The sequence below is a fragment of the Suncus etruscus genome, chromosome 16, assembly GCF_024139225.1.
Source record: "Suncus etruscus isolate mSunEtr1 chromosome 16, mSunEtr1.pri.cur, whole genome shotgun sequence".
NCBI lineage: Eukaryota > Metazoa > Chordata > Mammalia > Eulipotyphla > Soricidae > Suncus > Suncus etruscus.
In genome coordinates, this window is record NC_064863.1 from 51,707,632 (window position 1) to 51,732,498 (window position 24,867).

Genomic DNA, 24,867 nt, shown 5'->3' on the forward strand with positions numbered 1-24,867 from the left:
CTTTTTTTAATATAATTTTTATTTAATCCTAGTGGCTTACATATTGTTCACAGTAATATTCCAGGTACATATTAACATTGAATCTCGGGAATTCCCACCACCGAATTGTCCTCCCTCCACCTCCCTTCCCATCCTGCCTCCCATATCCTCTACCCTCACCCCAGGGGCTGCTAGAATGAGTGGTCCTCTCTGTGTCTAGTTTATTACTTAGTGATCTTATAACTGTTTAGTCTTGGTAATATTACCATGTTTCTACACTACAGTATCAATCACCATTTTTTTTACTTCTGTGTCATAATATATGTTTCTGATATTTAAATGAGTATATAAAATTACATATAAAAGAAAATACAAAAGCAAGGATCTGAGGCTAGAGAATCACATTGTGAATCACAGAATTTATTTGCATGAATTGTCAAAATGTGTTTCAGAAGATCCTCTTCATTACAGTTTAGAGCAATTTTTTTAATAAAGTGCCAACTTAGGAGTCATATAATTTTAGTTTTTATTATTATATTGCCACCTAAAATAGAAAGAAAATTGGCAGACTTGTTGTAATTTTATCTTACAGTATGATGATGGCTTTTTGTTGTATTTCCAGATCTATGAATCCAACCTGTACCGTAATTTTATATCTATTATGTGAGAATATGTTAAAAATTTATATATTTTATTGTGTGTGCGCTTCATTTATAAATAGGTTGCAAGAAAGCATAGATACGCAACTTTCTACATTCTTTGGAATACAAATAAATATTAATGAATTGATCAGAGATATAATAAGCTAATAATTTGAGATAGTATAAAAACTAACTAAACATTAGATATAAGTACAAATATAATTTGTAGTATATGCTGCACTATGTAGTGGAAAATTGGAGAACTATTTTAAACTAACATAGGTTGCCACAATAACAACATTTAACTTATTTGGTTCTTGTACTGCAGTGATACATTGAGTAAATGCCATTGAATAAAATAAAAACCATTGAATAAAAGCCAGTGAGATTGAGTAAGTTAGCAGTGAATGATTCCTGAGGGCAAGAGCTGTGGCCCAGCTCTAAGGCATTTGCCTTGCATCTGTCTGACCTAGGGATCCCCCAGAGTCCCATAGGGTCCCCCAAGCCAGGAGCGATTTCTGTGCACATAGCCAGGAGTAACCCCTAAACATCACCAGGTGTGCCCTCCCCCCACAAAAAAAACAAACAAAAATAAACAAACAGAAACAGCAGTGAATGATTCGTTAGTATATGTAACTTCAAATATAAAGCATATTTTAAGCCAAACAATATTGCTTTAATGTGTGTGCTAAAAAGCAATAGTATTTAACATATTATATGGCATTGATTACATATACTTGATGATGGCAATAATTATTCAGTAGTAAGCTTAGATGTATGTTGAATGAAATGCCATATGTTTAGTTTTTTTTTCAATAATTATGCATATGTGAGGCTGGAGTGATAACAAAGCGGTAAGTATTTGCCTTGCAAACAGAAAACCAGGAATGGACTTCGGTTCGATCCCTAGCATCCTCTGGTCTTCCCAACCTGCCAGGAGCAATTTTTGAGTGCAAAGCTAGGAGTAACCCCTGAGAACCACTGGATGTGGCCCAAAACCTAATAATAATAATAATAAATAATAATATTAATAAATTTAATTATATTATTTAAATAATAATAAATTTAATTTAATTAATAAAGTAAATAAATGATTACTGTTTAATAATATATGTTATTATGCATATGAATAGATTCATCCTATTACTTCTTTTACCTCATGCTAAGATTGATCCTTCCAATTTTACCCCAAGGAGAAATGAAAAATACAATACTTGTGAATATTTATTCTTTGTTTTTGTCTGTTTGTTTGTTTTTGGGGGGAGCACACCAGATGGTGCTCAGGTGTTATTCCTGGTTCTGTGCTCAGAAATCACTCCTGGCAGGCACAGGGAACCATCTTGGATGATGGAATTAAACTCAGGTTGACTTTATGCAAGGCAAATGCCCTATCCACTGACAAATATCCATGTTTCTTAAGCTTATATTTGACATTATATTAAAAGCTTTGCAAGCCTAGTACGTAGGTTGGTGCTAGAACACAAGTGTGTTAACCTTTTGAGATTTAAATCCTGTTCCTGAAAAATAAAAGATAAACATGGAAAACATGAATTAGTAATAGGAATAGAAGTTGGTTTCACACACTCTATAGTTTTCACAACATACTTATAACAAGTAAATTTATAAATCAAACTAAGGTTTTTATTAATAAACAAAAGCATATAAATTTGATTATTTCTGTATTATTTTATAGAAAATATTATTATCGGGAGTATATTTAAACAATAATACAAATGAAAGTATATACAATAAAATTTGGTGAATTATAGATATTTTGTAAATTTAATATTTGATTTTGACATAGAAAACATAAAAATCAGTTCTTAAAATGATTTTACTTTGGCATTAGCAATACCACATAAATGTCTTTAGAATAAATGATAAAGTTTAAGATTTATATATGACTGCTACTGATTTATATTTTTATATTTGGCTTGAAGCCTCCAACACCATATTTTTACTGCTTAAAAAAATAAATGTCATGATGATCAGTGCTTTTATTTAACAACTGTTGAATAGAATCCAGTAGTTATATTTGCTTCATTTATTTGTGTTATGGAAGGGATGTTCTTACCAAGTAATAATCTTTCTTGTCTTCAAATTAATAATGTTCTGGGGCCAGAGCAGTGGTGCAAGTTATAAGGCATCTGCCTTGCAATGCTAGTCTAGGACGTTCTGTGATTTGATTCCCCGAATCCCATATGGTCCCCCAAGCCAGGAGTGATTTCTGAGTGCTTAGCCAAGAGTAACCCCTGAGTGTCACTGGGTGTGTCCCAAAAATAAAAACAAAAACAAAAGAAAAATTAATGTTCTGTGGATAAATTAAAATTGTTTAGGTAATATTAAAATTCTAGTTCAAAATTACTGTTGATAAATTATTAAATTTTATAGTTATGCTAAGTTTTTGATATTGAGATCTACTTTAAAAATGTATACTATAGGGCTGAGCTGTGACACAAGTGGTAGAATGTTTACTTTGCATGTGCTAACCTAGGACAGATCCCCCTGTATCCCATGTGATCCCCCAAGCCAGGAGTGATTTCTGAAGGCATAGACAAGAGAAAACCCTGAGTGTCACTGGGTGTGGCTCAAAAGGCAAAACTTTAATACATAAATGTTTACTATAGAAAAATTAGATGGCATATATTTCTTGAATGACTGTGAAACCTTAATCAACCAAAACTTTATTAAAATCTATGGTAACAAGAGCAAAAAATTAAGTTATATTGATGCCAGAGATTTAATGTTGTCCTTATATTTATTCTCCTTTTCTTTTCTCTTGACTCAGGTGCAATAACAGAACTCAATGTGCAGTGGTGGCAGGCCCTGATGTTTTTCCAGACCCATGCCCCGGAACCTATAAATACCTTGAAGTGCAGTATGAATGTGTTCCTTACAGTACGTATATTTCTGTATTTTAGTTGTAGAAAGTAAGGGGTAAACATTTGCTTTGCACCCATGAAAAATATTGTCTATAAAAATGCAAAAATAATATTATCAATTCTTATGTAATTTGGTAAAATCAAAATGTATAGCATCATAAATACTTTCTATTATTGGAAGTGTTAGATATCACCTGCCTGACCCTGTGGGTTTTTTATTTTCCCTACATTTATGAACATTACAACCTATTCTAAGGCTGTTCATAATATCAAAAATGCACTATTTAGAAAAAAATTACAAAAAGTTACTATTTAGGAAAAAGTTACAAAAATTGTATTCTTTCAAGTCTAAGCAAATGGTAAAAGAAAAATAACCTGCTTGTGGCATTGATTGCAGCATAGCAAATGACCAAAGTTTAATTGGATAGAAAAAAATGTATTTAGATTTCTGTGCTATCAACATTTTAAGAATTATAAATACATTTATTATTGGGGCCAGAGTGATAGTACAGTTGGTATGACATCTGCCATCCAAGTAGTCAACCCAGGTTCGATCTCAGCATCCCATATGCTCTCCAACCAACTTACAGGTGTGTTTCCTGAATACAGAGCCAGGAGTAATGTCTGAGGATTACCAACTGTGTTCCAGAAGCCCCAAAATATTTATTAATATAGAAGAAAAATATTAGTAGAAAATGAAAGGTTTATATAAACTCTAAGTCACTTCTCAAATCATACATTTTAAGAACTTATATAAATGTATTCTTGCAGTTTTTCTCTTATATGTAGAAAAATATTCCATAGGAATAGTAAAAGAATAAAGCAACAAAATTAAAACACGAGTCAAATCCTCAAATAAAGTCATTTTTGATCTCCTTCTAAAGACACTTATTAAAAACTCTAGAGGCCGGAGCGGTGGTGCAGCGGTAAACCTTTTTGCCTTGCATCAGTTGACCTAGGACGAACCTCGGTTCGATCCTTGGGCATCCCCATATGGTCCCACAAGCCAGAAGCAATTTTGGAGTGCAGAGCCAGGAGTAACCCAGAGTGTTCCCGGGTGTGCTCCAAAAACTGAAACAAAAAAATGTAATTTTTCAAAATTAAAGTAGTTCAATTTAATTTTGATCCAATTATTCATAGGATTGATTAAAAATTACTCTGGAATTTCTGAATTCATATAGTTGTCAGTCAGGTATTTCTGATATATAAAGCACCTGGGATTATTTATGATGTTTTATGATGATCCTAGGCTCTAGCTTCCTCTGCTGTTACAAAAACATAAAATTTATTGAACATTTATATTTCATTAGTGATATTTTAAAGAATGCACTGAAGGAGTGACAGTACAACAGATAGGGTGCTTGCCTTTTACACAGCCAATACACAGGAATCTATTTCCTGCACCTTATTTGATCTTTGAGTCTGTAAGGAGTGATCCCTGCCTGAAGAGTAACAGCCACAAGTAAGCCCTGAGCAGCACTAATGATTTCTAAGACAATAATAATAATAATAATAATAATAATAATAATAATAAATAATAATAATAATAAACTTGAGTTGTATAATAAGGTCTCTTCAAAATAAGTAGACTAGCTCTTTCTAAAACATTTACTAAAATGTAGAGTAAGGTAAGACCACATTTTAAATGATTTTAAGTTTTTATTTTTCAAAATTGGATGTTGAACAAAAACATTTTTTCATATGTTCTAATATTAAATTAATTCCACAGCTGTTCTTTAACTTTATATGTTTCTTTGAGAAGAGCTACTCCAAGTTCCTTTACCAAAGTCATTTATAAATTGCATCTACATAAGCCCCTTCAATATAAATAAGAACTTTACTCAGACAATTTTTTATGAAAAGATTATGGTTTACCACAGACTTCCTTTCTGTTAAACATTTTCAGAGATGGGCAATTTGATTCCTAAATATCCCATATTTAAAGATTTCTTTTTAATCCTGAAATGTTTCTGATTGCTTTAGAAGTATGTCTGTATTATATTAAAATGTTTCTTTGATTAATTTATTAGGTAAGGATTATAAACGCAGGTGTAACCACTTGCCTATAGACTAGTTTGTTTAATTTACATAGGATTCAATGTTTATGCTTCCTTAAATTATCTTTAGAATATTTAAGTTAAAAGACTAGAACATAATTTTGAGAATTCACTTAGTAAATGTAACATGATTTTAAAATAGATTAAAATTTAAAAGTAAAAGCCATCAAATAAACTGCAGTTATTTAAAATGTAGCTTGATTTAGTTGAAAGGCAACTAAGGATCAGGAAGCTTGAGTTTAGAATGTGGACAGCTTTTATAACAAGCAAGCTGGTTCCTTTAGTTCAGAAATACTATTAAAATTTTCTGAATCACGTGCTGAGGATGTCATTTTAACAGTAAAATACTGCCCTCACATGTGTGAGGTCCTGGGTTTGATCCAGCACCAGTTAAAAGGGAAAATTCTGGATCTCACTTTGCATGCTTTTAACAGTAAGTTCTTTTTTATTCTTCTATGGCATAAAATAGGCATACTTTCCCAATGAAGAACATTTAAAATTATTTCTTGATATAATGGCATTTTATACATCCGTTAAATATCTATACACATTATTTTATTTGATTCTCACAGTGTCCTACCTATTAGGTGTAAGTATTTCCATTTTAGTAAAGAATAAAAGTGAAGTCCCAAAGAATAAATTTAAGTGTAACATAAAATGAACCCTAGTTAGAAACAGTGGAAGGGCAAAGCCATATTTTAGTCCAATCTCTACTTCTCTTTTTGAATATCCTATAATTGAAAAACTCTTCAGAAATTTTCCCTTTGTATTTTTATGGGCTTGTTGATCTTGTTCTACATTTAACTCTTAATTTATATCAATAGTGTATTGACACATGATGAAATCAAGTTGAATTAAGAAAGATTCCACATCCCTTTTCCCTTTTCTTTTGAACATTTTCACAAAGTATGTTTTCTTTTCTTAAATCACTGAAGACTTTTCCAGAACATCTATTGAAAATTCATGTTATAAACTCATTTTTTTTTTTGGTATCACACCTTTACTCTGTTCTCAGGACTAAGGTCTGGTAGGCTTGAGGATTCATATGGGGTGCGGGGGAGGAAATCCGGGACATCAGTGTGCAAGGAACGCATCCTGCCCATTATATTCTCTTTCTGCTTCCTGCATAAACTCTTCTGGCATAAGTTACAGCCTATGATTTTAGATTGTATTTTATCTAAATAATGAAAGTTAATTAAATAACCTGTACTGCAAATGAAGAGCCTTTATATTATGCATTAAAAGTTTCTTATTGTAGGGACAGAGACATAGTACAGGAAAAAGAAAGAAATTGCCTGTTATCTCACAGACTTCAGTTAAAATATGAGACACCACATATGGTCTTTCATATACTTCCAGGGGCCACTCCCAAGTCAAGAGATGAGAGTAGCCTCTCAATATCTTGCTTGTGGCCCAAGGTCCCCTCTTCTCTGAAAGTTTGTTTCTAATACCATTAGAAGACAAACATTAATATTATATCCTGTATAAATATTTGAAATATTCCTAATTGAACTGCTGAATAGTCACAAATAATTAATGAAGATGTTATTTGTTGTATATTGTAGTAATATATTCCAATTTTAAACTGAAAACAAAAGACTCACATATTTAGTATCTATGCATGCTTACTTTATATATATATTTCTATATATATATATTTTTTTTTTTGTATAAAATCTTTACTTAAGCACCATGATTACAAGCATGATTGCAGTTGGGTTTCAGTCGCGAAAGGAACATGCTCCTTCACCAAAGCAACATGAGAAAAATGGCAGTTTTCTCTTTTATTATGCATGTTTGGTATTTCTATATTGATATTGATATTTTTAAATAATGTTTTATGAAAATTATCAAAGGGCAGGAAAAATAAAAGCATAGAAAGAGAGCAGAAAAATCATATGAAAGTGTATCAGTATCAGTAGAGTGTAGTAGAGGTTAGACAAATAATCAACATAATTTTAAAAGAACCTTAACCTAAATGAATCAAATTGTGTTACCTTTATTTAAAAATACCCAGAGGATGGGCTGGAGAGGTAGCATGGAGGTAGTGCATTTGCCTTGCATGCAGAAGAACAGTGTTACAATCCCGGCATCCCATATGGTCACCTAGGCTGCCAGGAGCAATTCTGAGCATAGAACCAGGAATAATCCCTGAGCACTGCTGTGTGTGACCCAAAAACCAAAAACAAAACAAACAAAAAAATATCCAGAGGAAGAAGATTAAGTAAAATGATCGTAAGCAATGTAGTGATGTCTCTTTATTTAGCATCCTGTATTCAATTTTTCTAAGTCATTAAATTTATATCAAAATGTTTTTTTAAGTTTTAACTTCTTTCTATCTATATTTCTTTGCTTGGGTTACAAATAGCCTATTTATGATTAAATTTGGGACAGATGAATCATCTTTCTCTGTTCCTGTAACACATTGGTTTATTCCAGTGTGACTTTTACAGTCTTTGTTTTTTTTTTTTTTTCTTTTGAGGCTGAATTTTCCTCTGCAATGACACTTTCTTCCCAGGATATGACCCAAATATTCAAGAGATTAAGTCTCATCATTTACCAGTACCATATTTTTGCTCTCCAATCTCCTATCTTTTACCCCATTCTATCTTGCCTGATTTGAAATGGAAAGCATGACATCTTTAAGTATAACTTCCTTCATATATCCAGTTTACTCCAATGACTTGCTTCAGATGAAAAACAATGAAACAGCTAACCACCTATTTAGAATATTTCTGAGCAAAGACTCTCAACTTTGTATCCTGCTGACAGATTTTCTTTCTTCCAAAGCATATCATTTCACACACATTGCAATCAAAAGACAGTTTTTTCCTCACAATTCAGCATTTCTCTTTATTCTTTGGTTCTTCCTTTCAGAAATATAAACTGCATATTAGTTAAACCTAGAAATTTTCTTTTATGGTACATTTTCTTAAGAAATGAAAGGGGAAAGCTGATAATTTAGAAAGCTATTAGTAATAAGTGTTTGATTAAATCGATCTCGTATCACTTATGTATTTTTTAGCATTCACATTACCATTTGTGAGTAATTGCTTTTATGGAAAGACAGCAAAATGGGTATTAATGGAAAATTATAATTTAAAAATATTTGTTTTGTCTTTTATATAAAGAAAAATTATACCCTTAACATCAAAATGAAAGTATTTTATTGAAGTAACTGAATGTTTTTAAGCTAATGTTAAAATGAATCATATAAACATACTACTCTGAAATTAACCCTTACTTTTCATTCTTTCCTTCCTTTTTGCTTCCTTCCTTTCTCTTTCCTTTCTAAAATTCCTTCCTCCTTCCTTCCTTCCTCCCTTCCTCCTTTCTTTCTTTCTTTTTTCTTTTTTATTCTTTTTTACTTTCTTTCTATCTTCCCTTCATTTCTCCTTCCATCTCTCCCTTCTCTCTTACATTTTTATTTTCCTTTCAGTTCTCCTTTTTAAATCTTCTTCCTTTCTTTTCTTTCTTTTTTCTTTCTATTTTTCTTTTTTCTCTTTCTTTCTTTCTTTTTTTCTTTTTCTTTCTTTCTTTCTTTCTTACTTTCTTTCTTTCTTACTTTCTTTCTTACTTTCTTTACTTTCTTTCCTTTCTTTTTTCTGTGATTGGGTGACCCTGGGTCACCTGCATGCAATGCAACCCCCTTACCTTGTCAACTATACTATCTCTCTGACCAAATCATTTTTCTTAACTCCAGAAATATCAAATATAATTTGATTTTCAATATCTCAGTGTATTTAAACTATGAAGTTATTCACTAAATTTGTATTGAATCGGGGGTGAGTTCAATCAAAATGGTTTTTATAAGAGTAATTTTATTTCTGGTAGGAAACAAAGATACTTTCATCTATCAGCTGTACTCTATTAATTAAAAATACACTAGTATGTATTCCATAAAAAATGTTATAGCAAACTGTTTTTATATTAATTATGTTTTTAGGTAATATAGCTATTATTTTCCCTTAGTTATTACTGCCTCTTATCAATAATAAAAGTTTTACAAATACTTTATTATAGTAATTATTAAAGAGTAACAAAATTCATTTTTTTATTTCCAATATTTTCTTTATCATAGTTATTGTCAATTAATCGCTCTATTATTTTCTGTATCTTATATCTAGGAGATTATTCATAAAACTTATAAAATGATGGCTATATAAAAATCCAAAAGCTATTTATTTGACAAAAATACAGCCATGACTATTACTATATCCAGTTAAGAAATTACAACCTGGTATGGACTATTCTTTCTTAGATGTCCAATTCCTAAACTCCCTATACCTAAAGACTTCTAAAACTTCTAAAGACTTTATAAACTTGCATAAAAATTAAAATAAGTCTCAAATGGTTTTTGTAGTTTGCTTTTAAGAACTTTCAATTTGTCATCAATAAATATTTATTGCTTTCAGGGCAATGTTCTAAACCTTGTAGGGAAATACAGGATTAACAATTCTGCCTCAAGGTTAAATGAATCTATTGCCTAGAAAGTGACAATTTTATTAACTCAGTAAAGTGATCTCAGATTTCCTATCAGTAACATGCTTATAAAGGTAAGACCACCCAGATTGGCTAATATTTTATAAATCAGGACGAATCTACAGGAAAGTTTTTCCAGAAATTAGACTTTAGCTGACAGAAGGAATGTTTCAGTGAGAAGCACAATCATTTTTAGCAGAAAGTACAATGTAAATTACAAATGCTTATGATAAATGTAAATCAAAAGAACACATAACATATAAAATATAAAACATAAAGCACAAAAATGACAAAAATTCCATAGGTGGGCAAGTTAAAAGTCATATTTTTTATAATTTATTTCCATTTGGATTTGGAGAACAGAGAAAATATTATATTTCTTAATGTGGTTAATAAGAAATGCTTGTGTATAAAGTTTTAACAGAGATGCTTATTTTCTTAGAAAATATAAAGTAGTTATTTTAGAATCAACGGGTTGAAAAGGTTAAGCACAGGCAACTGAAAAAGTAAGTTTTAGTGATTAGGAAATAATTAGTGGACAGTGAGTGCCTTAAGGGCTCTGAGTTCTATAAATCAGTTCTAAAATTCTTCCATTCAAATAAACTCCTGTGATGATATAGGCTGGGTCATTAAGATTCCATAAAACACAATCTTAAGGTGCTGTTTTCAAAGAAAAAGATTGGGTTGGCAAAGAGCCTATGTATGATTAGGAAGGATCATATCCCTCAGTAGCTTTTAGAGCAACCTCTGCAGGTATTGGCCATCAGCCCAATTCAGCCTTCAGAGGGATTCCTTTAACTTTCCAAACACTTAAGTCAGATTTATTGTAAAGTCTGGAGCAATGCTGAGTCTGAATTCCCTTGGGCAGTACTAGACTCGTGCTAAGTAGGTGCTGACCCTTATGTTTCCAATTTACTGTATTTATTTTTCAGCACTTACACTGGTTCACTATAATGATTTAAAATGTTTCTTGGCTATTTGAAGATATTTAGCTTTGCAACCGGTGTTCTAGAATTCAGATCTAATCAATGTTAATGAATGAGAAAGATATGAAGTATTAGTATTTTTTTTTTATTCTTGAACCAATAATAATGCTACCAGAAGAAGGCTTTCTGTAAAAACTATAGGTTACTTGGCATTAGATACTAGAGACCAGTAGGCTTTGACCCTTTGGAGATTACTGTCTGGTGGGTAAGGCATATAATGAATACATGAATGATTGTATTTTATCATCAACTATAGAATTTAGGGGAAAACACTATTACATAAAATAGAACAATGAAAAAGTCAGCTTACATAAGTTATGATGAAATAGTTCTTTGAAGAGAGAACTTGGGACTTGATAAATGAGGATTTGACAGTTACAGAAAGAGATTCGGACAGTGCTTTCAATATCACTGAGAATATGGGATCCATAAACTTTGGGGATGAGTCTGTCTGTTCTATTATGTGATTAAAAAAGCCATTGTAGTTACAGTACAGTTGAGATGCCCAGTCTTTTTATTTTTAGTTCAAATGCTACTTAATTGTAATAACTTTCCTATAAAACCCTACTACCTTTTAAAAAATACTTATATGGGAAACTCAGAAAAGACCCTAAAATTCTTATCATAATTCCCAAACTATGAATATGTTATCTTACATGGCAAAGAAAAATTTACTTATGTGATTAAGCAAAGAATCTTGAGATATGTGTATTACCCATGTAAAACCATTACAACTACAACTGTCCTAAGGAAGACACATAAGGTTCACTTTGGGAAAGAGATATTTTTATATAACAGAGGATACTTAAAGAGACACTTATATTAAAAAGATTAGAAGATTAAATACTTATATTAATAAATACTAATTTAATAAATAAATATTAATCTAATAAATACTTAGATCATAATTAAATACTTACATTAAAGAGATACTTTAATATAACAGAGTAAGAAACACTTGAATGCTAGCAAGAGAATGGAGAATTTTGGTAGCTTCCTAAAATCTGGAAAAATCTAGGTAATTAATTTTTCTCTCATTTTTTTACAGAATAGATATAACTCTACTGACCTTTTACTTTTAGCATTAAGTACAGTTTTAGAAAATTGAATAATTTACATTGTTTGAAATATTTATTTTTGTAAAAATATATTGGGCTTTTTGACTGAGTGTGTGCCATAACAGATTATGTTTAGAACCTATTTCTGGCTCAGTATTGAGGGGTAACTCCCAGTGGGACCTAGGGGACATAACTGGTGCTCTGGATTCAACCTCGGGTAAATTGCTTGCAAGTCAATCATCTTAATATAACTAACTTTCTGGCCTCTGTAACAATTTTTATAGTAGTAATAGAATGCTAAATTGATTTTTTATAACATGCTGAAAATCATTAAATTAGTAAAGGCATGAGCTAAAAATACATAGTTATATTTTCCAATTAAACATTGTCATTTGCTTTTGTTATGATATTATTATAATATTTTAAAACTAAACATAGAAACTTCTATTATAGATTAGAAATGGGTTGTATAGCATGCCATATGAGACATTTCAGTAAAATTATCTTTATGTATAAATGTCAAATCCAAGACAAACACAAGTTTAGTGATATCAATTTTCTATGTTACCTTCACTGTTTCTATGAGATATCTACATAATCAAGTGGGCAAGGAGATTATTTTGAAGAGCTGAGCTATGAAAATGAAATGATTAGTTAAAACCTCAAGTGAAGCTGCTCTGTATAGACTAAGTTAATTTAGATTTTCCAATGGTTAAAAAACTATTATCACTAAAAGTTTCACATTGTCTAAATGCCCAAATAACATTAATATAATTGAGTTTTTATTTTGAAAACTCCTTATGTTGAAGTAGTTAACATTCAAGAATGTTATCAATGTTATGTTATCAATCAAGAATCAAAATCTAGGCAAAACTCAGTACCATTTAGTTTTTTTTTTTTTTTTTTTTTGGTTTTTGGGTCACACCCGGCAATGCTCAGGGGTTACTCCTGGCTGTCTGCTCAGAAATAGCGCCTGGCAGGCACGGAGGACCATATGGGACACCGGGATTCGAACCAACCACCTTTGGTCCTGGATCGGCTGCTTGCAAGGCAAACGCCGCTGTGCTATCTCTCCGGGCCCCCATTTAGTTTTTATAATATATACTATAAACTAATTTTCTTCTCTATGATAATTGTTGCTTTGCTATAACAATTAGAAGAGAAACAGACTGGAACAGAATAATAAATTGTTGTACAATGAAAAAAAAAAGTGATGCAGTAGGACTGTTAGCAAGTAGTAACCCAGAGAAGATCCCTAGAAACCCTTATGGTTCCCCAAACTCCACCAGGAATGTTTCCTAAGCAGAAAGCCAGAAGTAAATCTGAGCATCACTGAGTGTGACCCAGTCTACACCCAAAGAAAAAAGAAATGGCAATATCTAAGTATGATTTTCTGACAAAATATTTTAATTGTCACTTAAACATTAGATCTCATTTTTTTTCCTGTCTTTTCTTGGCCAAGTTCTCTCACGTGGGGACTATAAATACTGGTGAAGAGTAAAAGACTAAGGATTGAATTTGATTTTAACAATTAAAAGTAGTGCGCTGGGGCCAGAGTGTAAGCACAGCCGGAAGGAGAAAACAGTGAAGAGCAACATGTAAGCAGCTCTCCCGGGTTCTATCTCCAGCATCCCCCAGCATCCCAACTCACAGATATTGCTTAAACTAAAAATTAAACATAATTAAATATTTCTACACAGTGATGACCAATCATAATTTTTAGAATATAAGAGCCATTCAAATTACTGTACCACATACATCTCACTCATTTTTGAGTGATGGGAAATTATGTAACTGTTTTCCTATCACTGATGGAAAACTATGCAGTTTTATTTATTAGCCTCAGAATATGGGGAGACCCTGCTATCCTTTGTGTCATAATAAATTTTTTTACATCTTTTTATCTGTCTAACTTTGTAGACAATTCTGTTTTAATTTTCTCATGTTTTGTACTTTCTAACCAATTTTTGATTTTTAAGACTTTCCAAGCTAGTCCCAATGTCATTTTCATTTGTTTTAATTCAAATCTATTGTCTGGAGGATTGAAATCTAAAACTTTAGGCAAATTTTCTAAATCCACACAGCCCACAGGGTTTCTTTGGGAACTTTTGTTATGTAAAATTCCTGATCTGCACTCCTTTGAATTTGACCTGCTGATACTGATCTGCAGATTCAGTGAGCCAAACCAAGCTTCCCTGGAGTATGGACATTTCATACTTTCCACTGTAGGGTCAATTCTAACTTTATTTAGAGTAGCCTTACTCTCCCAGATAGCCAAGGATGTAGCACTGTCCTCAGATATTCATTTATTTCGTCTGAAAATGTTGATTGAAACTTTATTATATGAATTACTGTGTACTGAATCCAGGTACTAACTTTAAAATTTAAGTGTAAAACTACATAAACTCATCAATGCGTATGTTTTATTGATGAAGAAACACTCAGCATTAAGAAATAATGAAATAGTTCATAGCAATTCCCTGACAAATATTTGCACTTGAGCTCTTTTTCATTCATCTTTCTATTCTTAAAGTTTCAGAGAGTACATTTTGGAAGGAATGACTAGGCTTAATCTAAAAAATACAAAGAAGTACTATATATACACATTAATTTTAAATGTATATGCTAATCCAGCTTTTCATTTTTATTCAATTTCTCCAGAAAATATTCCAAAATTTAAATGCCTCTAATGTGACTACTTGAATATTTGGTCATTGCCTTTAATATGATTTATAAAACATAAAAATAATGTGACATATTAAAAATCAAACAGGAAATAAAGCATATAACCAACTTTCACAACATTCTCAAAAAACAATTGTTCTGTGCCAATGGCTAGATTTCAAGCTTCATGACCTTTCTCATAAATGTTTTTCAAAATTGCATAAGAAAAACCAGTAAAAGAACATTTTTCAGAGAAGGTGGGGTATGAAATTTTGCTTTGATGTTCACTGCACCAAATCAATTTTCTATAGTCATTTGCTCATTGTTAGCTTTCAAATATACATCCAATTTTTAGGGACAAATTTTTCCTAGTGTTTGTTTTTAGTGAAATTTGAAATAAGTTCAGTACCATTAATAGGTATCTAAAATTGAAAATAAAGATGTATAAGCAAAAAATTAATTGCATAGTAAAGTTAATATAGAATATCTACCCAAAACTAAAACATATGATTTTTTTACTATAATTACCTGGATTTGCTCATAAACTTATTAATGCATTTTAACTTAAAAATGTATTTGATTTTAAATTTATCAAAATAGCACTAAAAACTCAGAAGGAATCATATTACAATTTGTTGGAAATGAAGTACATTTACTTGTATAACAAAGATTCATTTTGTGCTTTTAGATTGGAACATACTTAAGCATAAATCGAATTGTTATTATTTGTATGTGTTAATTTCAGTAGAAACATTTTTGTATGGTGGTAATTTGTCTTAACCTTATTATTATACACCAAAAGCTATTTACCTAAATATATCATATTTAACTTACAGAGTATAAAAATTCCTAACTAATAAAATTAATTATTAACTTGAATAGTATTATGAAAAACTTTTAAGAATCCTAATTCCATTCTGTCATTTATTCAGTAATATTCATATTAAATGAGTTCAGATATCAAACTCAAATTTCATAAATTATGAATGACTATCCTGAAAAGCAGATAATATGTATTATTCTTTTAAAGATAAAGATGATAAAGTAAGAAACATATGCTGTCTTATTAGAACTTATTATTTTTCCATTATTTATCTCTAGTGCACTTATTCTGTGATCATTACAAATTTCAATAAACAATTCAAGAGTTTGTTAAGATTTAATCTGTTGGGCCCGGAGAGATAGCACAGCGGCGTTTGCCTTGCAAACAGCCAATCCAGGACCAAGGGTTGGTTGGTTCGAATCCGGTGTCCTATATGGTCCCCTGTGCCTGCCAGGAGCTATTTCTGAGCAGACAGCCAGGAGTAACCCCTGAGCACCACTGGGTGTGGCACAAAAACAAAAAAAAATAAAAACAAACAAAAAAAAAGATTTAATCTCTTAATCTTCAGAGTGTCATGTACAATTTTTAATAGTGAAATACATTATCTTCAAATAACATTTGAAGATAGGGCACCGTTGAATTGAAAAAATCATTTATTATTGGTTCTTAAATTGTGGAAGATCTTGGACCAAGAAGGCTTTTAATGACCTATTTAGATCATATCATTTTACTAGAGCTAAAAAAAAATAATCAGAATATTTTCCCTCATGTATTAATAGTAAGGATGAAGAGACTTGTATTTACTAGAAACAGACCTATAAATAAAACATTTGAAATATGTATTATTTACTTCTATTATATTATATTATTATATTTATTATAATCAATTTAATATAATATTAAATATTATATTATTTACTTCTCTATTATAAGCTCTTGAAACTTAGTTTAACAACCCAATTCTGTATACAATAAGAGACTACTTAACAACACATTATTAGTGCCTAGTAAAAGTTTGCCATCATTATTTAAAATGTTTATTCAATATGGATAGAGTGTAGTAGCTACTATTAAGGGCAGTAAAATACCAAAATTTAATTTAATTTAATAATATTCATATACCAATCTATAAAAATAATTATAAAATCACAATTTAAGCTCTTGACAAAGTGCGTTCATGTGTCTTTTAAGAGTTAAAAATCTGAATTTGACTAGTGTTTATATTTTAAGACTTTCAATGGATTGTAGACTTGCAGAAGCTAAGATCTAATTTTATATTAGTGGCCGTTGCTAGGCAACAGTTGCAATAATGATGTAAGCTCATCATTAAACTCATGCCCTGATTGGAGTGGTAACTGAAGTTACTTGAAACTCAGTTGACTTAGAAACAACTGATTAGAAATAAAATACCTGGGTGGTATGTTTTAAAAGTATACTATTACCCCTTTGCTTAATTTTCTTCCTCTTTGACATTATAAAATGAAAGAGAAAAGGCAATAGTAAATAACACAAGTAGATTACCACATGCCTAGCATAGGAGAGTCCTGGGTATCATCACTTGGACTAATACTTCCTCTTATCCATCATGGTGAAGTTTAGCCCTTGGGGGACTTGGGCAGGACTAGAAGTGAGTGCTCTCTTAAAAAGTCTAAAGGAAGGGGCCGAGAGATAGCATGGAAGTAGGGTTTCCCTTGCATGCGGAAGGACAGTGATTCGAATCCCGGTATCCCATATGGTCCCCCGAGTCTGCCAGGGGCTATTTCTGAGCGTAAATCCAGGAGTAACCCGTTAGCAGTGCCGGGTATGACCCAAAAACCAAAAAAAAAAAAAAAAAAAAAAAAAAAAGGTGGGGGGGAGAAAGAAAAATTGCAAGTAAAATGTTGGGGTTTAAAAAAGAACACTAGTTATTTTTCACAGATCAAGTAACAAATATCAGTAATGCACTAAGTACTTTAGACTCTTTTAACATCAGTTCATATTGCAGTAGTGTGTTTATTTAAGTAACTGTTTCCATTTTAAAAATTAATAAAAAAGCACAATAAAAGCTATATGAGCCAGAAAAATAGCACTATCGATAGGGCACTTGCCTTGCTCTAGTTATTCCAACATCGCCCCCATCCCATATGATATCTAATCCCCCGTATCCCAGAAGCTGCCAAGAGTGATTTCTTAGTGTAGACCAGGGGTCTCAAACTCGCTGCCGGTGAGCCGTTTGCGACCCTCCATACAACATTTTGTGGCCCACCGCCGGCCTTCAAATATTGCAGTATTCCCAATTATTCACTTACCAAATAATCGCAATAAATATTGCATTAGTAAGAAAAAAAGCACATTAAACATTCACATACCCCAAGCAGTTCCATTCAGGTATGCAAATGTTTAATGCGATTTTTTGTGATTTTTATTGCGAATACTAGGTAAGTGAATAATTGCGAATACTTTGCACCTAGCGCAGACGTCATTTTCGCTGCTCATGCCCGCTGTCCCTTGCATTATTGGAGGCCCAAGGGAGAGATGGGAGAGAAGTTTATTACAGAATTAGTTTTTGTCATACCTTCATCATGACTTCATCAAAGTTTGCAGTGAAGAGAAAAATTGATGACGAGCACAGACAATTTCAGGAAAAGTGGGATACGCAGTATTTCTTTGTTGAGCACAGGGGAATCCCCACATGTCTTATTTGCTCAGAGAAAGTTGCAGTGCACAAGGAATACAACTTGAAACGCCATTATTCAACTAAACATGCTGAGGAATGTGCAAAATATCAAGGAAATGAGAGAGCCAAGCGGGTTGCCAGTCTTAAAGCATGTCTGACGAGGCAACAAGATTTCTTCAAGAAAGCAACCAAAGAGAATTGTCGCATCAGTCGAAGATAGTTACATGGCTAGTGAGATGATTGCTAAGGCAGGGAAACCATTCACAGAAGAAGAGTTTGTTGAAAAATGCATGTTACAGGCTACAAGTATTATCTGTCTGAAAAAGAAAGTCCAGTTTAGCAAAATCAGTCTTTCTGCCAACACTGTGGCAGAGCACATTTCTGACATGTCAAATGACATTTATCATCAACTGTGTGAGAAAGCCAAATGTTTTGATGCATACTCAGTTGCTCTTGATGAAGGCACAGATATAACAGACACTATGCAGCTCACAATTTATGTCCCTGGTGTTGATTGCAATTTTGAATTGAGAGAGGAGCTGCTCACAATAATTCCAATGAATGGCCAGACCACCACTAATGAGATATTTTGGCATCTGTGTGATGCCATTGAGAATTCAGGTTTGCCATGGAAGAGGTTTGTTGGAATAATAACCGATGGAGTGCCATCGATGACAGGGAGAAAAAATGAAATGGTGGCACTTGTTCAAAAAAAAAACTTGAAGAGGAGGGTGTAGAGAAGGCCATTGCTCTTCACTGCATTAATCATCAGCAGGCCCTGTGCAGTAAATGCCTGCCATGTGACAATGTGATGTCTGTTGTTGTGAAATGCATCAACCAAATCAGATCCAGGGCTTAAAGCACAGGAGGTTCTGTGCTTTTTTAGAGAAAATGGAGTCAGAATATGGAGATGTGCTCTATTTCACCAAGGTACATTGGCTCAGCAGGGAAAATGTCCTGAAAAGATTTTTGAGTTGAGAGAAGAAGTGAAAGCCTTCATGGAGAAGGATGAGAATGCTGTTTCTGAGTTGAGTGATCGCAAATGGCTCATGGACTTTGCTTTTTTTTTTTTTTTTTTTTTTTTTTTTTTGGTTTTTGGGCCACACCCGTTTGACGCTCAGGGGTTACTCCTGGCTATGTGCTCAGAAATCGCCTGGCTTGGGGGGACCATATGGAACTCTGGGGGATCGAACCACGGTCCTTTCTTGGCTAGCGCTTGCAAGGCAGACACCTTACCTCTAGAGCCACCTACCCGGCCCCCTTTTCTTGTTGACATCACACATAAGCTGAATGTACTAAACAAGATGTTACAAGGCCCTGGGCAGCTTATCAGTTCTGCCTATGGCAACGTGAGAGCATTCTCCACAAAACTTGTGTTATGGAAATCCCAGCTCTCTCAGACAAACCTTTGCCATTTCCCAGCATGCAAGGAACTTGTGGATGCAGGCATACCATTCAGTGGTGAGAAATATGTTGATGCTATTTTTAAGCTAGAGAAGGAATTTGATCACAGATTTGCAGGTTTCAAAAAGCACAGAGCCACGTTCCAAATTTTGTTGACCCCTTTCCTTTGATGTACAAGATGCCCCTCCTTCTTGGCTGAGAAATAGGCAGATTTACAAGAATTTTGGCAAAATATAGATAATTGCCTACTACCTATAAAGCAGAGTCGCAGGAGTTGAAATTAGCATGACTTCAAAGGGATTTTTCTCTGGTGTCATGAGCCATTTTTAGGAAAGTAGAACAGGAAAAGTCTGAATTTGATAGTTTGGTGAAAGTATCACTTTCTTTATAACCCTAAATAGGATCTTGTTTATAATGTTCTATTACTGTTAATTATTGTTAAACATTTACACTGGTTTTCTATATTTTCTCAATCAAATTATCACAAATATATGGTTTCTAATAATGTATTTATTCTTTTAAGGAGAGAGGTCAAAAGACTAAATACAGAATGCTGAGAGGTCTGCATGCTTTTTCTTTCTTCTCAAAGCAACTTGCATTATACTTCTACCCTTAAAGCACTTACATCACTAATCTCTTCCTGTCCTGTCCTCCCAAATCTCTCTGGCACTGACCCATTTGCCTTGTGAATGAGGAGCATTTAAACATGTAACTCCCTAAACACATGTTTAGGGAACATTTTCTCCTCTCAACATCTTTACATTTATCACATCTGTGAAGGTTTCTTTTATCATAAAATAAAAATCATTAATTTATTTTGGGGATCAAGACATAAAAAAAAATCTATGGATTAAAAAAGGGAAACTGTTGAGTTCACTACAGATTTGTTTTATTTAGTATGTGCTCTCATATTAAAAGACTGATTAATGATTGTGCACATATGATTCTCAACTATATCTTATTTTGAAATTTAAAATGTATTTTAAATTAATTTAATTTAAATGTAAATTTAGAATGTTAGTGTAATATCTATAGATTATTTTAGGCTGATGGGCTGCATTCACTCTACAAAGAAATATATTGTCTGGTTACATTAAAATAGAGAATCTGTATTTAATTAAAATACTACAAAGTATATTTTGAAGTTGGATTAAAATTTGTAAAGAACATTCTTTAAAACACTCATTTATGTATTTTATATATACCCATAATTTATGTGAACATAGGATATAGACACAGGCACAGAGTCAAAGACTCTGGTTTCCTGCAGAAAAATTTTTATAAATGTGGTTCTAGCTCTCACTATACTGTTACTTATTCTTTAATCTCTAAAGAGCACTTTTTCAATTCAATCTCATAATAATCTCCTTTTACAAGGATTACTTTACTTTGCTGAATTTTATACTTTAAAGAGTTCAGTGACCCTAGTTCAATAGTCATATTGTTGGTAGCTTCAGTGTTTTTTTGAGTAACCATAAAAAAATGTGATACTTATCTTAAAACTTTTTAATGTACCAATTCCTTTTTCACTCCTTAGTATTTTCTTTATGCTTGCAAACCATTGTAGAAAGTTTTAAAATAATGCTTCCCTTTGTGAAAGTAATTTAAAACTCATGGAGAAATGCCAAAATCCATGTTGAAAAGTGATTTAAGGACAGTTTTTTTTCTTTTATTCTTATCTTTGTAAGGCTTAATGATCTCCACTTTTGTGAAAGGACTCTCAGTAATTGGAATAACAATAAAAAAGAGTATCCTTTTGTTTTAAGCTATTCTCTTATCTAGCTTTAGCTCACTATCATCTCTGTTTATTTAATTTCTTACATAAAGTAGCCAGATAAACTTTTAAACTGTCATGTTCACTTTTCTAAAGAGTGAAAAGAAGTGGCTAACTTTATTTCCAACCAAAATTGATTCTATTTTTATGTATTTTTATACAAACCAAAGCTATACTATATCAGAATTTCAACTGGCATGCCAAAGGATATAATAGTAGACCTTCAAAATAAGTATTACTAACTCACCAAGAAGTTTCAATGTGGTAACATAAAGATTATACTAAGTTTGGATTAAGCTGTGACATCAGAGTAATTTAATTTTAAGTTTGATTCCACCAGCTCCATTAGTAATCACATCTTCTACAGAGACAAAGTTCATCCAATGAGTTCTCATTGTGGACAAGTATTGATGTTTTTGCTTTACTTTGGTCAGTCAATGAGGTTAAAGGTATAAAGTTTATTTAGTTTTCAACATTGCTTTTCTGAAGTCAAATGTCTATTTAATTAAATTTTCCTATATTTGGAAAGAATGTACTGATAGTTTCATCTTTCTTCAGCTGATATTAAGTAGCATCATGTGAAATATGGTAAAGTTACCTACTCTAATGTGAAACAGATATACTGTAAATCTATTTGTAAGTACAGTATGAAGTCCAAATTCTAAGTACAGTATAAAGTCCAAATTCTTGGTCAAATTAATGTCAAGAAAAACATATTATTTTTAAGAGTCACTTAATGCTAAATGTTTGAATTAATTCATTAAGTCTTAAGCATGATTTCACATTCTGGTTTATAATGATCTTCAAACAATTAAAATAGTTAATATTGATAAAATACAAATATTATGCAATTTTAAAATTTTATCTAAGTTGAGAAGATGTTGATGATTCATATTGAACTATCAACATCTTCTCAACTTAGATAAATATAGTATAAATATAGTATAATATGTATAATATAATATAGTATAAATATTTTATGTACTATTTGTACATAATACAAGATTCATATAATCATCTCATTTTTCTATCAGTTTTATAAACAATTTTTAAATTTTTAAATACATATTATTAAGATTTTTAAAAATAGAAATATAATTTATGATACATATACTGATATGTGAGGTATGCTATATTATACAGTTATTTTTCTAGAAAAATAATCAAAAATATTGCTCATATTAGTTTTGTCATGAGGATTTTAACACTTATTGAGGCATTAGTTCCAAAAATTCATTATCCATGTAAATTTACACGTAAAGATTTTTAATTATAGTAAGGCATTTATTAGCTTATTATTCTTAAACAAGCGTTTATAAGCTTCCATGTTCACCAAATTAAACAATGAGGGAAAACCAAGGTCAAAAATTAAAAGAAAAATAATTGATGGTCTTAGAGTTCTGAAAAATAGCTTAAACTCATTCAAATCTTTTATGATCATAAATGCTTGATTTATTAGTTCTTCTAATTGTACACTAAATTATTGCAAAATATTTCAGAGCAAGTATTTATTTTATGAAAAATATGACAGTTATGAAAGAGATCATTATAGTGCATGGCTGTTCAGTTACTGGGCATTACATTTTTGTTTTCTACCTCTACTTATAAACTGAGAGAACTGCATATTACATAGTCTTCCAGAAAATCCATTTTAAAATTATATTTTATGTAAATTGAAAAACTATTTGTATGCAATGGATGATATTTTAATCTAGTTAAAATTACTTTCTTTTTAACTCTAGAGCTTTGACTTAAATTAGTTTATCTTGAGGCTTCAATATCACATTTAAACCATTAGTGTGGTTCTTCCTCTAGGGATTTACATTTCTACTTTCCCATTGAGAGTGTAATTCTATCAGAAATGGTAATAATACTTTAAACTTGATGACATCTTTCATCCAATGAGTCTTGAACATTTTTAAATCTGACCTTGTTAATGTTTGCAGCATCCCTGAAACACAGCCAGAAGCTGAAAAAATCTTCCCTCAGTTTTAGAAAGGAAAAAATGATATGAAGGAGAGTGTAGAAGGTGTAGTTCTCTGGAAGTTGTTATAAGAGGTGCCTTCTGCTATAACGTGATGAGCATTTTAAAATGTTGGGAAGGGGCCGGAACAGTGACGCAGCAGTAGGACATTTGCCTTGCACGCTGCTGACCTAGGATGGACTGTGGGTTCCATTCCCTGGCATCCCATATGGTCCCCAAGTCAGGAGCGATTTCTGAGCACAGATCCAGGAGTAACCCCTGAGTGTCACCTGATGTGACCCCCCAAAAATACAAAAAAATTAAAATAAAATATTGGAGAGAAGTAAGCTAAAAAGCTGAATTAAATGCATTAGAATTATTTTTAGTAATGCGGGACTGGAGCTGTGGAGTATGCTAACCTAGGATGGACTACGGTTCGATCACCTTGTGTCCCATATGATCCTCCAAGCCAGGAGCAATTTCTGAGTGCATAGCCAGGAGTGACCCCCTCAGCATTACTGGGTGTGCCCCCCAAATAAATAAAACAAAACAAAAATAGAATTATTTTTAGTAATTCTATTTCTAAGTAAATGCAGTGCTTAATTTTTTTTATCATGTCCGAAAATTTTTTACTATATGTCTAATCTGTATCCTTTCCTACACTTGCACTGTATACAGTAGGTAACAAAAGAGGTGACTTAGAGTGGAAAACAGTATCCATTTGATATATGCCCTATAGACCAGGTAAATGTTTGTAAACTTGATCTAAGTTTTCTGAATGACAGGAAGAGATTGGAGATTACAATATATCATTCTAAGTTGAAAATTAAATCTTAAATTTGAGAATGACAAAGAGATAAATGCATTTTAGATTTTAAACTGGTGAGTTTTGCTTTTATGTCTTAACCAAAAGTTCCTTGATCCCTAAACATCTGATAGTCAATTCTAGAAATATGTATAGTTCTGCAGGTATAAATAATGGTGAATATATTAAATTTTGGAATAAAATATGCTACTTTATTCAAGTACAGTTTGGGTATTACTCAACTGTAAGGAGATACTGTTGATAAGTCAGGGTTACAAAGAGTTGCAGTGTTGTAAAAAAGTGCATAGCTGTGTTTAAATAACAGATATGCATGATGCTTGTATGTGCATGTATGTGATATGTATGATGAGCTAAACAATAAAATACAGGTTATAGAATACAGATAATATATTAAAGATGTATAAGAAATGCTTTCTTTTACATCTGTGTATTTGAGAGATGTACATGAAATCTATATAAAACATATACAAGTAGTATATATAACATATATAATGTATGCATGACTTACCTATATAAAAGTCAGCATTAAGTGGAAAGAATTACTTTTTATAAGTCATTAAAATATACATAAATGCATTTACCAGTACTGTACTATTTTTAAAACAGTACAGAAAATTGAATAAGATATGGGTATGGTATTGTTTTCTATGTTACAAATATTCATATTATATT

General features: G+C 31.8%; 1 protein-coding gene across 1 annotated transcript in view; it reads left to right on the forward strand.

Annotated features, from left to right (window-relative positions):
- The window catches only part of ADGRL3 (adhesion G protein-coupled receptor L3), a 558,496-nt gene that overhangs the window by 176,733 nt on the left and 356,896 nt on the right, over positions 1 to 24,867 (forward strand). The window contains exon 4 of the mRNA XM_049790056.1: positions 3,409 to 3,518. Coding sequence (XP_049646013.1) covers positions 3,409 to 3,518 — 110 coding nt within the window. The remainder of the gene's footprint in view (positions 1 to 3,408; positions 3,519 to 24,867) is intronic.